At 48.0% G+C, this 17,305-nt stretch overlaps 1 protein-coding gene across 1 annotated transcript in view; it reads right to left on the bottom strand.

Moving 5' to 3' along the window:
• The window catches only part of ARHGEF4 (Rho guanine nucleotide exchange factor 4), a 207,971-nt gene that overhangs the window by 119,872 nt on the left and 70,794 nt on the right, over window positions 1–17,305 (bottom strand). Inside the window, exon 2 of the mRNA XM_032263938.1 lies at window positions 2,964–6,455. Coding sequence (XP_032119829.1) covers window positions 2,964–6,455 — 3,492 coding nt within the window. The remainder of the gene's footprint in view (window positions 1–2,963; window positions 6,456–17,305) is intronic.

Genomic DNA, 17,305 nt, shown 5'->3' with positions numbered 1-17,305 from the left:
TATACATGATATCAAGCTGTGTTAAATATATAAAACATTTTTTGTGAAATAAATCTAGAAGAAAACAACAAAATACTAAGAATGGTTGTTGTAAAAGACTGGGATAAGAGAACTGCTGCTCCTTAATACTGTCGTGCAGGGAAGAAGTGGGAATGCTGACTCAACTCCTTGCAAATTACTCTGACCTTCAGAGCCTGCTCTCCCAGGAATGCCCACAAGATGGCGCAGTCATTTCTCCACGGGGAGTTTCATGTTCTCGCACAATCCAGGGTTCCACCAGCCAGAGGGAACCTTTCCAAGCTTGCTTCTCTCTCCGTTCCCTGTGTACCTGCTGTTCACCTATCTATGATTTGATGTGCAGTGTACTAGGCTTTCCTCTTCTCCAGTAAGGAGTGAAACGGAAAGAGGAATAGGAGCTTACATTTATTGGACACCTGCTTCCTGCCTGGCCCTTTGCTGGATACTTTACAATCATCTTCTCACTGTTTGTTAAAACCCATGACTACTCCAGCTGGGGCAACATGGTGAGACCCCATCTCTAAAAAATATTTAAAAATTATCTGGGTGTGGTGGTGCATGTGTGGGGGCTCAGCTACTTGGGAGGCTGAGGCAGGAGGATTGCTTGAGCCTGGGAGATCCAGGCTGCAGTGAGCGGTGATCTCGCCACTGCATTCCAGCCTAGGAGACAGAGCAAGACCCTGAATCAAACAAAATAAACGAAAAACAAACAAAAAGGCAAAAAAACAAAAAACAAAAAACCCCAACAAACCAAGCAAACTGTCAAGGTGTGTGCCTGAGACCCAACACACCTGTTCCATCCCCCACACAATGCCAAGTGAGTATCGGGAACACCTCCAGGAATATGTCTTCCAGTAGGTGCTTATATACATATACACACACAGACACTTATATATCACTATTACATCAGGCTTGTTAATTCAAATATTGTAAATCTTTTTTTGACTACTTGATTTAACTCTGAGTTACCTAACACTAAAATGCCTCTTTACTTTTAAATCAAGTTCTCTGTGTATTTTCAGATGATCAAAAATATAGAAGGGCAATAGGCAACCAAGTTGGAAGGGTGTGAGGAAATGGGCACTCAGAGACTGCTGCTGAGTGTTGATTGCCACAGTCATTTCAGAAGTAATCTGAAAGCTATTAAAATACACCTACGCTTTGTACAATCCCACTTTTATATCCGACAGAAATAAAAGCATCGCTGTCTAAGAACACATGCGCAAAAGTGCTGCTGCTGCAGCATTATTTATTAATGACCCCAAACTAGAGAATACCTCAATGCCAATCAGCAGGAAAACCGTAAAGGAAATACAGCTTAGCCATACTCTAAACTGCTATGCGACTTCTCAACAGAGCCGTGAATATGAGGCGCTGGGGCACTGTAGCTGCTGTATTAAGCAAGCAAGAAAGATGCAGAGCAACGTGTAGCTCTGACCCCTCCGTGGGACTCTTTCCCGAAACCGCCCCGTAAGCCCTGTGTGAGAGCACAATGAAAGATGAGACAACAGCCCCTCCCAGCCTGCCGCTCCTGAGGCTGCCCCAGAGCCCGGGAGGGAGGTTGCTGTACACGGGAGCACAGGGAATGGGAGACCCATCCGACGCTCAGCCCTAGCCCTCAGCCCACCCGCGGGGAGTTTACTGCCTGGGGACCCCCCTTGCCCATGCCTCCAGCTGCAAAACAATTCAATTGGCTTTTTTTTTTTTTTTTTTTTTTGGTCCAAAATAAAATCTCAGCTAGCTCAAAATGAGACACCTTAGCATACTGCAGTGTTATCTTGGTGGAGTGGGATCCGAAGGTTTTGGGGAGGGGCCTTTTCCTTTCTACATCTGTATTGTTTGACTTTTTTTTTTTTTAACTTTAGTAGTAATAGTAATGAAAAAAGTAACCCAAAATGAGAAAAACAAAATCTTCAATGTTTAACTGCGTACAGATGCGGAAATAGGCTGGGGAGGTAAAGCGGTTTCCTGTTGGTAGTGATCCTATTTGAATGTCCGCGGTCCACTCAGCCTTGCAGGGTGCTCCGCTGAGAAACCCCTTCTATCCCCGCTCCGCCCCTCTTAGCAGCCCACCGAGCCTGGAGGCGCTCTGCCAGCACCTTTGTCGCCCTCCCAGCCGCACAGCGTGGGAGCCCAAGAGTAGCTGACATCTGCCTGCAGATGGAGGGGAGTGCCCGAGAGGCCACTGCATGGGGAGGCTGTGACCTGTGCTCCCTGGCTCTGGGCGTGCAGGAGACGCTTGGTCTAAAGAAGCGAAGGGAGCCTTACTTTTTACTTTTCACAGTCTCCAGGGCACTTGCTTTCTGGAATTTCCAGAAAAGCTCCCTCCTTCCAAGGGTAGCCGGGGTGAGACACCCCACCCTTGTCTGCTTTATCCTGTGCCTGACCCTGCTAACTTATCCCGGGCAGAAGCGGTCGCTTTGCGGGAGAGACCATCTTACTACACTAAACATTTCAGAAGCACCAACAATTCCTGTCTCTTTATACTAAATAAGTCCTATTGGATCAAATTCTAAATAAGATGAAATAGACGCTGTTAAACTACTGGAAGACAACATGGAGAATTTTTTAAAATGCCACAGTGGAGAAAGACTAGGTTTAACACAAAAGCTTGCACAGACCGTTCAACAAAAAACGGGCAGTGCCTAGGAAGCAGGCAGTTCACAGAAAAGAAAATTGAGATGGCTTGAAATTTAAGAAGAACAGAATGACATGACCATGAAATGCCAATTCCTGCTTCTTAGCTTGGTAATGTTCAAGAAATTGGTCACACGCTGCGTTCACTTGGTGGGGGGTGGTGGGGTAGAGACTGGGAGTGTAACGGGGCAATTCTGGTTTGGCCTTCTTACTTCACCTCTCCCCGTCCCTTAGGAAGATCCCCGCCTGTCCCCTCCTTCTCTTGTGTGAAGAGGTCAGCAGAGGCTTGGTGCGATTCGGATACTCACCTCACTCCCAGGAAGGCTCCTGAGCCAGGGCGCTGCGCCCAGGCCGCGCGGGTGCGGGCCTCCTTCCTTGTTCCCTTGCTTCTGCTCATCCTGGTTTAGCGTCTGCAGAGAAAGCAGGAGGCTGGTCCGGGCCTTGGGAATCTTGGGTCTTTCAGGGTCCTCTGAACTGCTGTCCACGTAGCTGCAGCTTCCAAGAGAAACCATGGAGATGGCGCTACCCCTCCCGGGGTAGTGGAGATCCGCCCGCTGAGCACTAGGCCTGGGACTCAGGGGCTTGGGGCTGGTGGGTCTGCAGGGCGTGCCGGGGCTGTCACAGGCCAGGCAGCAGGCAGAGCTGGAGGGCAGGGTGTGCGCGATTCCAGCCCGCTGGGCCCGAGGGCTGCCGGGGAACGCCAGCCAGGACCTTTCAGGAAAGATACCTGGAGGTAGGTACCTACCGCCTTCCCGGGCGGCCGTGCACTTGACCGTCGGCTCACTTTTCCTCCTGTGCTCCGGAGGAGCTAAAGTGCTGGCGGCCAAAGGTGTGGGGGCACGCGGGGGCGCCCAGTGCTCGCTGAAAACACGGCCTGCTTTGTCCTCGGCCCGGTCCCCACCGTGGCCGTCGGTCTCCGCCGGGGAAAGAATTTCGGGTCCTGGCAGCGGACTCCCGAGGGCGGGCTTCTTGGGGCTTTCGGCGTCCTTGCTTTTCAGAAACGCCCGCCAGGAACCCTGGCGCAGCCTGCCCTTCTCCTTCTCGCCCTTGGGAGAACCTGGGGAACGCTCACGGCTGTTCTCTTTCTCTACAACTTTTGACTCAAAAAAGTTTGAAAAGGTCTTCTGAGCCGAGGCCAGCCTCGCCCTGAGCTTTTTCTCCGTCGTTCTGAGTCTCTTCGTGCCGCAGCTCTCGGAGAAAGGCCCTCGGCTACCAGGGCCCGCGGCGGTCCCCGTGTGCGCAGCTCCCGCCGGGCCCGCGGTGCCGTCGCCTGCGGCCTGCGGGGCGAGCTCGTGCCCGGCGCTGGCGTCGCGGAGGTGCGGAGGCGGCGCGTCCCAGCGGGCCTCGGCGGGCGGGCTCTCCGCGGGGACCCCCTCAGGGCGCGAAGAGCGCCCCCTGCGGCCCTGGGCGGGCGGGGCCCGGACCCCTCCCGGGCTCTCGGCCGCCAGGGGCCTGCCCCTCCTGAAGGAGGTCACCTTGGAAAACGTCGTGCGCTTCCCCGGCCCCTGCGCCCTGAGGAGCCCACGAGGCGGCGGGGACGGCGGGAGCGCGGGGGCTGCTGCAGCGCCGCCCTCCAGGGCCTCCCCCGCGCCGCACGCCCCGGGCCCGGGGCTCTGACAGTCCCCGCGCGGTGTCTCTCGCGGGGGCGCCTCTGTGCTCGGCGCCTCACCCGAAGCAGCTCGGGGGACCAGCACTCTCCCGAGCTCTGCGGCCGAGGCCACCGTCTGAAGAGGCCCCTCGCCAGCTCCCTGTGCGGGGGCTGCTGGCGGCTCACACTCATTGCCACCGGCTGTTTTCCCCGCCGTGGGAGACTCACAGGGGGTTTCGCCAGTTCTCAGGGGAGATCCCGGCCTTTCCTCAGGAAAGTGATGGGGCAGTGTTTCTGGAAGGGGCCCCGCATTCCTCCTGGCGGCCTGAAGACCTTTCTGCTCCACAGATACAATGATGAGCGCGCCCCTGCCCCGGGAGGCCTCGCTGACTGCTTTGGGCTCCAGCTGCCAGCCCCGGGGACCCCCAGAGCCCTGTTCAGCCCCCTCAGCCCCAGGGCCGCAGTGGGACACCGTGGCTGCCCAGAATTCTGAAAGACCTTGCAAAGCCTGTTCCCTGTCGTTGGGGTCTAGAACCGTGGCCTCTTCGGCTGCCTTTGAAGTGTCTACTGCGCTTGACGTCTGGGTGGTCTCTGGGGCATCTGAACTGTGACTCACTTCCGAGCAGCCCATCAGGTCTCCACTCCACACCTGGGGCCCCTCACTGCTAGGCTGCCGTGGGAACTTGGCCCTAGTAGGTGGCTTGCTTTCCCCGCTGAGCACATACTTTGATGTGTAATTACTGGTTTGGTTTCCTGCCTCTACAGAAATGCCCCAAAGGTGCTTCCGTGTCGCCCTCTCATCAGCAGCTCTTGGTGTGAGTTGGGTGCGTTGGGGTTCCTGGGTTCTGCTTTCTGGGCTTTGCTCCGACTTGCACTCAGCGGGCCCAGGCACTTCCTCCACATTGAGCTTCACTAACTCCGAAGTGAGGCATGAAGCCACCAGGCATGACCTGGAATCGTGTCCTAACTGGTTTTCCCGCAGGAGACCTTCAGAGGGAGTGTCCTGAGAAGCCCTTTGCAAGTGAAACCCACTGGGCTTGCAGGGACCCTGCAGATAAGGAGCCCCACTTTGAGAAGCAGGAAGCAGGCCAGACAGCTGGGTGGGTGCAGGGGAAAGGGTGTTTTGTGTTCTTGGATCTTGTTCATTTTCTCCCCCATCCTTCACATGGATCCCAGATTTCACAACATTCTGTCCCACAGGATCCTCAGGGCACCCTAAGGAAAGCTCTGCTATGGAACAGGCCCTGACCAGTGCCCTCGTGTGCCCACAGTCGTGTCTGGGGGATGCCCTCTTCTTGTCACCAATAGTTCCTGGGGCACTATGGTGACGCTTGGTATGTAGGAGGCATGATGTCCTCAAAGGAGGCTGGCTGGGGACATCAAAGTGGGGCTGGGACCAGAGCAATTCTGTGTCCCCTGCAGGGCCTAGAGTACTTTCCTTCTCTGTCCTGGTCCCCAGAGGGGCTGCGCTGTCCAGTGGGCCTCTGCTAGGTAGCACCGGTACCCTGGCCTTGTTGTGGATATGTGGCCAACTCCGACCCAGTTCACAGCACCAGAGAAGGAAGGGCCAGACCACTGGGATGCCCAGATAGCTCTCAGATCTGGATTTCTGAAGAGAAACACCACAGAGCCCTCTGAGGTCTTGAACAGCCACCCCCTGTGCTAGCTCGGGGCCACTGCTGTCTGTGGCCCTCTGTAAGCAGCACCCTGTGTGTCGGGGAGCCACTGGCTGCAGAGGCTCTCGCTCCAGGCTGGTCATGCAGTCCCAGAGGTGTCCTGCCTCCTCTTCTCCAGCGACTGCAGCAAAGCCTCGCAATCCATTTTTGCAAGAGTCTTCCTTTAAGCCAGGGGACAAATGGAGTTCTTCCTTTGCACGAAGCCCAGGAACACAGGTCAAATGCTGCTCCTGAGGGGTTCCAGTTGCTGAGACATCAGGGTATTCCCAAGGCGTCTCTATGTCTCCAGGGGTACCTCTTAGAGGGTGGAAGTCTCCCCTTGGGAGGTCCCCAGACAAGGACTCTGTGTCAGAGGCACTTTCAAAGAGGTCAGTTTTTGTGTCTGATTGACTTTCACTCTGCTGGGACAGCGTCTCAGAATCATTGAGGTCTGTTTGCTGGCTCCATCCCTGCTCCACTTGTTCCGCAGGGGATGCGGGTAGCTGGTTATCTTCAATCTCACCTTCGCCTGGCAGGTGTGCACCTGGCTCTGGAGTCTGGGAGGGCAAGAAGAGAGGAGTCAGAGACAAGGCTAGAGGGCATCTGTGCACATGTTTACACCATGCCTGCCTTCGTCAGAAGGAGGAAGGCTTAGAAACGGCTCATTAGTTCCCCATGTGCCCCTAGGAAGGGAGGTAACTATGAAGGACTGCCTTTTATCAACATGGAAAACAAGTGATGAAGCCAAACTCAAACAGTAGGGAGAGAAAGTAGCACATCCTTAAAACAACCCCATTAAAAATCAGAACAGGACCCATGCGCATGTTGCATAAGTCATGGCGAAAAGCATATCTCTGCCTAACATTTTCAGCAAGAAGGAACAAATTAATATGTCTGCATTGTTTGTTCTTATGTAACCAACTGGTTTAAAGTCAGTGCCCTTCCATTTAAGCAGTGTGTTCTGAGTTTGGTTTGTTAGAGCAAAAAAAGACAAAAAGAACAGCAACAACAAAAACGAGAATGATCCAAGTTGCAAATATATTTTGGAATGTTATAAAGCTTTGAAGACAAGAAGAAAAATAGAGAACTGTGCAAGTATTTCTTTCTCTTGTTACGCATTTCTTAAACGACTTATTGAGATATACATTTCCAAGCATCCATTTAAAGTGCACAGATCTATGAGATTCGACAAACATGTACATTTACGTACCTACCACCATGATAAAAACCTAGACTGTTTCCATTTCCCCAAAAAGCCCTGCCCCTCCCCAGTCAATCCCTGCTTCCTTCCAACTCCTCGCAATGACCTGCTTTCTGCCACACGGTCTTAGTTTGCCTTTTCTGGAGCTTAAAATAAACAGAATACACAGTAGTCCCCCTTATCCACAGGGATATGTTCCAAAACCCCAAACTGATGCTGGAACCACTCCCCCCAGTACCAACCCTATATATATTGTTTCTTCCTGTATATGCATACCTATGATAAAGTGTAAGCTATTAGGCACAGTAAAAAATTAACAACAACATTAACAAAATAGAACAATTATAACAATATACTGTAACAAAAATTATGTGAAGTGGTCTTTCTCTCATAAAATCTTATTGTACTGTACTCACCTATTTTCGGTGATAAGGGGGGACTATTGCATGCTCTTTTGGGTCTGGCTTCTTTCCCTCAGGCATCATGGCTGTAGCATGTCTCAGGGAATACAACGACTCGAACTCTGACATACTGCTGTGCATGGCAGTCAATGCTCAAACTCCCCAAAGTTCCCCAGGCCCAGAGCTGGCCAAGCACTCAGCCCCGTTTCTCACCAAGGCTCCTTCACACAAGCTTTGTACAGAAGCTGTTCACCCCTCTGGCCCTGCTCAGGCATGGTTTCCCAGGACTTGTCGTGAGAGATTTCTCAAAGTAAAATTGGTTTTAATTCTTAACTGAGAGAAGAAAAACAAACACACACCCAAAAGCCAGTGCTGTGTGAGGCTTGTAAGGGGCAGGGTAGAGCATGAGTAACAGGATCCTGCAGTTTCAAGTAAGTTGCAAAGCAGAAGGCATTGCAAATAGAAAAGGAAACATTAAAAATCAAACCATTTGGGAAGGAGGACTGTGTGGCTGCTACAGGACGTCCCCGGAGAGAAGTGAAGGAAACAGGCATCTGCTGCAGGAACTGGCTCTGGCCGCTGCCTCCGTGGGGCCAGGCACCCCAACTGTACAGCAGGGCCAGACGCCTTCAGCATGCCTACCTCCCACGGTCAAGTGAGGACCAGTGAGACGCAGATGTGCGCACGCCTGGACAAGCACAGAGAACTGTGCAACTGCGAGTGGGCGCTGTCATGACCGAGTGAGAAGGCTGCTGCAGGCCGGGAATGGTGCTCGGCTCAGTGATGCCTGCCCTGCGGAGCGCCTGCAGCCCCTCATCTCACCAACCCGGCTATGACACCAAGAACTGATCTGTCTACGAGACACTGGAGCCATCAGCATCGACATGGCTTGATGTCACCTTCCAGACTCATGTAGGCATCATCGCTTACATGCACAGGCCCAGAGAATCCCACATCCCAACTTCCAAATGGCTAATGATCAGGACCCTAGTGACTAAAATGCCCTCGCTGCCCAGCGTCGAAGCCCAGGACACTACCCGTGAGACAGGGGCTGGCATCTTGCTGTGGGGAGGGTCCAGCCTTTGTCTGAGTTCCAGATATTTTGCAAGAGGCCTCCCTCAGTCTCAATGAAAATAAAAGCCTCTGGGGAAAAAAAAATCTAAGATAACTCTTCTGTGTAGTCTGCGCAGCTGCACTGGAAGAGCAGGTTTGATTGGTTGAAGTGTACAGATACTGAAATACAATGAGTACATTAAAAACCACATCGATTTGATAGAATATTAGATTCTAATCTTACGAAGAAAGACTTTCTTCCTGCGTTGATTCAGGAGTGATCCTCAAATAATTTCTCAGCATAAACTGATGTAAGTCCAGGGTTATGTCCTGGGAATGGCCTGGGGCTGGAATCTAGAGCAAACAAGTATTCTTTCTGCTGAGGTCTAGGAGTTTTACAGGGGTGGGAGCGGGTTAAATTTGAAAGTCCGAAGCAGGCAGACTCCATTTTGCCACAGGCCTGGCACTTCCCGATTGTCTCATTCTATAACTAGATGAGGCTTTAGGGCAAGATATTGAGACCGTCTCCTGTAATAAACAGCTGCAGTGAGTGTTCCACAGCGGGGTGAACTGCTGACTAACAGCCCATCAGGAGGGGAAGATGGTGCTGACCAACAGGCCCTGCAGCCCACCCCCGCCTCCTGACCTCACCGCTTCCCTCCCCGCTGCCCCAGTGTTCGCTGAAACCTCCTCCAGCAGAACTAGCCCTACCCCGCCTCTCCCCTGCCCTCTGCAAACTCCTCAATAACACAGTTTACATTTAATCTGCACACTTCCTTATGTCTCATTCACTTTTTAGAGAATATTAGTATATGAGGACACAGTGTCCCTTCTAAAAACCACTAGTTTTAATCTATAGTATGTCCATTGTCTCAGCAATTCTAAGTTCTCTTTGACGTGTGACTTATTAGAAGTATGTTTTAGTTATCTTTTTTGTTTCTGATTTCTATTTAATGACACTGTCATCAAAGAGTCATCTGTGTGATACTGATTTTTTGAAATTAGTTGAAACTGGCTTTATGACATAGTGTAAGGTCCTACTTTGGAAATGTCAAATGTCCCATGTGCGTTTGAAGGGACAGTGCATTCTCTAATGGGTCAGTGCGGTGTTAACAAGGGCTCATTAGATCAACCTGGCTGACAGTTTAAATCCTCAGTAGTGGTACTAGTTTTTCCTCTGTGACTAGGAAACTCTGCGGAAATCTCCCACTGTTGTAGTGGATTTGTCAGTTTCCTCTTTTGAGTCTGTTACAACAGTTCAGCCTTATGTGAGTAGGTGCATAAACAAGTTCAGAATTGTTACCTCTCCCTCTGAGTGGCTCCTTTATTACCAGTAGTAATAAAGGCTTTTACATTCTTAGCCCTAAGAAAGCCTTTTCCTTTAAAGGCCATCCTCTGATATTAATATACCCACATCAGCATTCTTTTGGTTAGTGCTTACCAACCATGTAGTTTTTCCATTCTCTTATTTTCAATTTTTCAGTGTTCCTTAAAGTGCGCTTTTCATAACCAACATATAGCTGGATTTTTCCGAATTCAATCTTTCAGTCACTTTCAACCAAGTGTGGTTGGTGAGCGCTTCTGTGATCACTGCTCTCCCTGGGGCTCCACCTCCCACTGAATTCCATACTTTTTGAACTCTCCCTTCCTTTTTCACCCTGGGAATTTCTTTTGAGTGTGTGAACTCAAAGATTGGTTGGATGATATGTTTTACTTTTAGGTTTAGCTTTTGGTGTGAGGAGCTTTTTGGGAAATGTGTAGTTGGCCATGATTCGGGAATCAGAAGTTCTGGACGCTGCTCCCACAGTCTGGCCGCCACCACGCCTGGCCCTGAATCAGCCAGCAAGGCACCTGTGACACTGCCAAACACAAGGCTCTTTGTTTCCTTTTCTTTGTGTTGTCACTATTTACTTTTTGACAACTTTGTTAATGTATAGTTGTCATAAAAAAGGCACACATATTTCAAGTGTACAATTAAAGTTTTGACACGCCTATAAAACCACAACCACAATCAATATGATCATTGATCTCTCATCCACAAAGTTACTTTATGCTTTTTGCAGTCTTTCCCTTCTGCCTCTCCTCACTCCTCCCTCAACACCCCAGGAAACCTTTATCTCCTTTCTGTCTTTTTTTTTTTTTAGACGGAGTCTCTCTTTATCTCCAGGCTGGAATGCAGTTGCGCGATCCTAGCTCACCACAACTTCCATTTTCCAGTTTCAAGCAATTCTCCTGCCTCAGCCTCCCGAGTAGCTATGACTATAGGCACACACCACCACGCCCGCTAATTTTTTCTGGTATTTTTAGTGGAGACGGTGTTTCACCATGTTGGCCAGGATGATCTCGGTCTTTTAAACTTGTGATCCGCCCGCCTCGGCCTCCCAAAGTGCTGGGATTACAGGTGTGAGCCACCGCACCCGGTCTCCTTTCCGTCTTTCCTAGAATTTCATATAAATGGAATCATACAGTATTTTTTTTTAATCTGGCCTTTCCCACTCAGCGTAATTATTTTGAAATGCACCTGTGTTATTGCATGCGTTGGTAGTCCATTCCTTCTATGCTGACCCATGTTCCACAGTACAGCTGTAAGACAATTTGTTATCTGTTCACCTTCTGATGGACATTTGGGTTGTTCCCAGTTTTCGGCTTCTCACATAAAGCTGCAGTGTACATCTGTGTACAGGTCTTTGTATGGACATGGGCTTTCATTTCTCCTGGGTAAATACCAAGGAATGGGTTGATGCTGTACCAGATACACAGGGTAGGGACATGCATTCAACTGCCCAAGAACCTGCTCTCCATTCCCTTCCACACTCCCCACAAGGAATGAGGTCCCACTGCTTCACATTGTCCCCAGCACCTGGTACCACCAGCCTTGTTAATGTTAACCCTCCTAGTGACTGAAGTGGTCTCTCCTTTCCATCTGGATTTGCATTTCCCTCAGGGCATAGGATGTTGACCATCTTTTCATATGTTTTTTCCATCTGTACATCTTTTTAGTGATGTGTCTTCAAGTCTTTTGCCCATTTTTAAAAACTGGGTTGTGTTCTTACTATTGAGTTGTAAGGCTTCTTTGTATATCTTATATATAAGTCTTTTGTCAGATACATGTTTTCCAAATAGTTTCTTCTAGTCTGTGGATTGCCTTTTCATTTTATTACCAAGGTGTTTTAAAGAGCAAAACGTTTTTATTTTGATGATGCTCAGGTCATTGGTTTTTGCAGGTCCTTTTTGTGTGTTGAATTAAAATCTTTCCAACCTAAGGTCACTAAGATTTTTCCTATTGCTTCTCCCAGACGATGGTAGGAAGAACAATGTCCCTTCAAACATATCCATGCCCGAATCCCTAGAACCTGCGAATGTTACCTTTTATGGCAAAAAGGATTTTGCACATGTGATTATGCAAAGGGTCTTGTGGACAAAAGTATCCTAGATTGTCTAGATGGGTCCTTATAAAGGAAAGCCGAGGCCGGAGAGTCAGCGTAGAAGATATGACAATGGGAGCAGAAGCCAGAGAGATCCCAGGAAGGGACAAGAGCCGAGGAATGCGGGCAGCAGCACGCCCAGGAGCTGGAAAGGCACCCATCCTTCGTAGAGCCTCCAGAAGGAACCAGCCCCGAGACGCCTGGATTTCAGCCCGGTGCGCCGCGTGTTGGACTTCCTGACCCCCAGAACTGTAAGATGATAAAACGTGTGTTGTTTGGAGTCAGTGAGTTGATGGAGATTTGTTCCGGCAGCTGCACAGAACACACAGACCAACATGCTTCTTGCCTCCAGTTTACCTGTCCTGCCTGTGGCATCAGACACTTAACCCCTCCTTCCCGAAACTTTTCTTTTAGGGTTTCAGCACACTGCTCACTCCTGGTTTTGTTGGGTCCTGGAGAGTGGCTTCTACGTCTCCATTTCTTGGTCTCCTGTGAATGCTGGTTTCATCATTCTTCTTCCCTTCCCAACTCACTTGCCCTTCCGTGAGCAACTCCCCAACTCTCGCAGTCTCAACTGTGCTACACGAAGATGACTCCGGGGCCTATGTCTCCAGTGTTTCCCCCCTCCCTGGCCAGACCACGTGTACCACAGATATTCACAAGAAGGAAGCCGAGATCTTTTCCCACCACAAACCCATTCCTCTTTGCTGGTGTGAATTCTGAGGATAGATGCTGTAGTGACTAGAAACGTGGGAAGTCATCTCTTACCCCTCTTTTTCCATCTTTTCCCACTTCTAATGTGTATCTGTTGATTCTTACTAAAACAGAAGCTGCCCAAGGGCAGGGATTTTGGATGCTTTTGCTCACCACAGTCTCCGCAGTCCCTATAATATGATCTGATACATAATAAACATTCATTGCAAAGGTGCTGAATATTCCTTAAATGATCCTAACTCTGTAGCATCATTTTTATCTCCACCCACCCCCATTCTCACCGCCCTGCCTTTGTTGAAGTCCCCTGGCTCTTCCTGGATGCAGCAGATGCCCCGGCGTCCTGCCTTTTGCCTCACTCACACTGGGGACTGTGAGTTTCTACAACAAAACCTGAAACTGAGCAAATCCCTCCTCTGCTGACTGTTGATTTGCTTATTGCCCTCCGACCACAGGGTAACGTTCAGACTTCATGAAGCCCTGCTCTGATCTGGACTTTATGAAGCCCAGGCTCGCCACCTCCTGCCCATTGCTGGCCCTGAGCCCTTCCCACCTCCAGCAGCCACACCTGCCCAGGCTTGTGCACCTCTGCTCGAGTGACCTTTCTAGCTGATGAATGTCTATGCATCTGGGTAGACTTGCATCACTGGGAAGCCTCACATGCCTATTCCAAACCTACCCCTAGCCGTCCAATGGAGTACTCGCTCCTTCCAGGTCCCACTGTACCCTACACAGGTAGAAAAATCAGTAGCATTTCTATATACTGAAAATATCTAAACTGAGAGTCAAATCAAGAAAGTGATCCTATTCAAGACACCACAAAAATAATATAATACCTAGGAATACAGCTAACCTGGGAGGCAAATGATCTCTCTAATGAGAATTGCAAAATAGGGCTGAAAAAAATCAGAGATGACACAAACAAATGGAAAAACATTCCATGCTCATGGGTAGGAAGTTTATCACAAAACTAAACATATGACCAAGCAAACACACTTCTAGGTATCTACCAAAGTGAACTGAAAAATTATAGTCACTCAAAAGCCAGTATGTAAATTTTTATAGCTAGAACACACAGTTAAAATCTCCATAAACAGAAAACAACCCAGATGTCCTTCAGCAGTTCAATGGATAAACAAATTAACTATGCATCCACACAATAATATAACTCGTCAATAAAAAGCGACAAACTATCGATCACCTGGTAACTTGGAAAGACCATAAGTGCGTTCTGCTAAGTGAAAGAAGCCAAACTCAAATGGCTGCATATTGTATGATCTCATTTATATGGCATGTTGGAAAAGGCAAAGCTACAGGAATGGTAAACAGATCAAGGGTTTCCAAGGACTGGGGACTAGGGACTAGAGAATGATTTGACCACTAAAGGGCAACATGAGGGATTTTTTTTTTTCTTTTTGAGATGGAGTCTCGCTCTGTAGCCCAGGCTGGAGTGCAGTGTGCAATCTTGGCTCACTGCAACCTCTGCCTCCGGGTCCTGGTTCAAGCAATTCTCCTGCCTCTGCCTCCCAAGTAGCTGGGATTACAGGTACAAGCCATCATGCCCAGCTAATTTTTGTATTTTTTAGTAGAGACAGGGTTTCACCATGTTGGCCAGTCTGGGCTTGAACTCCTGACCTCATGATCTGCCCGCCTTGGCTTCCCAAAGTGCTGGGATTACAGGAGTAAGCCGCTGCGCCCGGCCAACATGAGGGAATTTTTTAAGTGATCGAACTGCTCTGTGGTATAAATTTGCCAAAATCGACTAAACTACATACCTCCAGGAGTACACTTTAATCTATACAAATTAAATGCACCCATAGCCACACCCACACCAGAACACTGGGGGAACCCAAGATGGACTATGGACTGTGACAGATGACTCTAGCTGCACTCCAAATTAATGATGTAGCCATGCTGACAGGGGTAGGAAATAAAGGAGCTGACTTAAGTAACTTTAGAGAATGAGGTGTTGATTGGATACCATGAGGCTGAAGACAAAAAGAACTTTATGCAAACACTGTACTTTAGTTGCCACATTTCTCACAGAGTTATGGGTTAGGAATCTGAAACTATTTTACATGTATACCAGGGCTGAGTAAATAACTAAATACCTTGTGGATAATGAGAACCAGGTTTGTTACCATCAGAAAAAGAAGTTATGAATAAAGGCTTAAGGCTAGAATGAATCCTGTGGTGCTGGGCTGGAGTTGGAGATATCAGATATCAGGTAGCTCACACTTAAAAGTACATGCACACACACACACACACACACACACTAACCCATACACACAGATCAATAGGCAGATAATGAAACAACATAAATGTGTGTACATATGTGTTAAAATCTATATATAACATAAAGGATGTTTATCTGCTCTGTGTACTGGGAGAGCTAAAATCAGTGTCACCACAGTGGCTATGAACACACTTTGAACCCAAATCTTGGTTTCTAAATACCATTCTATAATATAAGAACCTAGGTTCTCCTTGAAGAAGTGGTGATGCCAGGACTGGGAAGGGCAAATAGAAGATGAGCCTGGAGCACACTGTGGTGCCAAAAATTACGGAAGTCCTCAAGAATTAAAAATAAGGATGGGAGCTGCTGAAGGGCACAGAAGCCAACTGAAAGGAGCTCTTGACAACCAGAAAGGGAACAGTGTGGCTAACAGCATAAATAACCAGAGGATTGGATTATCATTCAAAGAATAAAGTGATTGTCTATAAACCCATATAAATAAGTGACTGGATACAGTAGTCCCCCCTTATCTGCAGGGGATATGTTCCAAGACCCCCAGTGAGTGCCTGAAACTGCAGATAGTATTGAACCCTATATACACTACGATATTTCATGTACATGCACCTATGATAAAGTTTAATTTACAAATCAGGTACAGTAAGAGATGAATAAAATAACCAGTGATAAAAAGAATAATTACAACAGTATACTGTAGTAACAATTATGTCACTGTGGTCTCTTTCTCTCCCTCTCAAAATATCTTCCTGTATTATACTCATCTGTTTTAGGACCAGGGTTGACCTTGGGTGACTGAAACTGCAGAAAATAAAACTGTGGATAAGTGGGTGCTGCTTTAAATGCAAAATGGAGGAGAAAAGAAAACTGTTCCTTACAGAAGAGTTCCAATTGATAAACACTGAAAAAATGAGGGAAATGGAGAATCACCATAAGAAGTCTACAGCGAGTTCCTGCAGGGAAGATGTACTAATGAATGCTAAATTATGATAAAGAGTCATTAAAAGGTCATACACTGACCAGGTAATCTTTCTTGGGAGATTCTAATTTAATCAAAGATTCAGCAATGCGACATGTTCATTGAAGTGTTCTTTGAAAAAAAAAAAAAACAAAAAACTTGTACTCAACACTGGGAAAATGATTCAGCAAATTAAACTATATGCACGAAATGGAAAATTAAACAGTCATTAAAAACTTAATTTATAAGGGCTATTTAGAAAAAAAAATATAAAATGTGGGATAGATAATTTTGTGTATTCTATAGTTAAAGAGCATTTACAGAAATATTTAAAAACATTGAAATAAAATATACTAAAGAAGCAATAAACAATACTTTTTGTTTGTTTGTTTGAGACAGAGTCTCAGTCTGTCACCCAGGCTGGAGTGCAGGGGCATGATCTCAGCTCACAGCAACCTCCACCTCCCAGGTTCAAGCGATTCTTATGACTAAGCCACCCAGGTGGCTGGGATTACAGGTGAGTGCCACCATGCCCAGCTAATGTTTGCATTTTTAGTAGAGACAGGGTTTTGCCATGTTGGCCAGGCTGGTCTCAAATTCTTGACCTCAAGTGAGCCACCCACCTTGGCCCTGCAAAGTGCTGGGATTACAGGTGTGAGCCACCATGCCTGGCCAGTGGTTTTGTTATAGTCAAAATTGTTTCCTCTCTTCTATTTGCCACATAAAGCAGTTAAATTATCTTTATAATTTAAAAATATTTGGAGAAAAGTTGGGTGTCCTTTTATATACATATAAATTGTGGGTCATCTTGTCAGAAATTCCAACAGACCACTAGTTCCAGAAGGAGTCATGGCAATCATTTCTCTGTAGTTCCTACAATGTTTAGGTGCAGTCCTGATGTATAGAAGAATCTCAATGTTTGGATCCTAATTGTCAATATTCCTAGCTATAGCTGTTATATCAAATGGATGGAGTGCTTTTTCTCTTCAAGTGACCACTTCTATTTCATCGGTTGGGAACCTGCACTTCTAGCCCCACCTGGCAGTAATGAGGCAGGGCTCCCCTCCCCCCAGAGCAGAGCCAGAAGAAGCCCACTAAATCCCAATACTTAAATAAATCTTGAGGCCCATAATATAACACCCAAACTGTGCAGAATAAATAGAAAATTATTCTTCATATCAAGAAGCAGAAAAATCTCAGGGCCGGGTGCAGTGGCTCATGTCTGTAATTCCAGCACTTTGGGAGACTGAGTCGGGTGGATCACCTGAGATCAGGAGTTTGAGACCAGCCTGGTCAACCTGGTGAAACCCCATCTCTACTAAAAGTACAATAATTAGCCAGGCATGGTGATGGGCGCCTGTAATCCCAGCTACTCAGGAGGCTGAGGCAGGAGAATCACTTGAACTG

Source organism: Sapajus apella, unplaced genomic scaffold (assembly GCF_009761245.1).
Source record: "Sapajus apella isolate SASKATOON/1434 unplaced genomic scaffold, GSC_monkey_1.0 scaffold140, whole genome shotgun sequence".
NCBI lineage: Eukaryota > Metazoa > Chordata > Mammalia > Primates > Cebidae > Sapajus > Sapajus apella.
The sequence above is the reverse complement of the archived record's forward strand: the minus strand, read 5'-3'. Positions and strand labels throughout refer to the sequence as shown.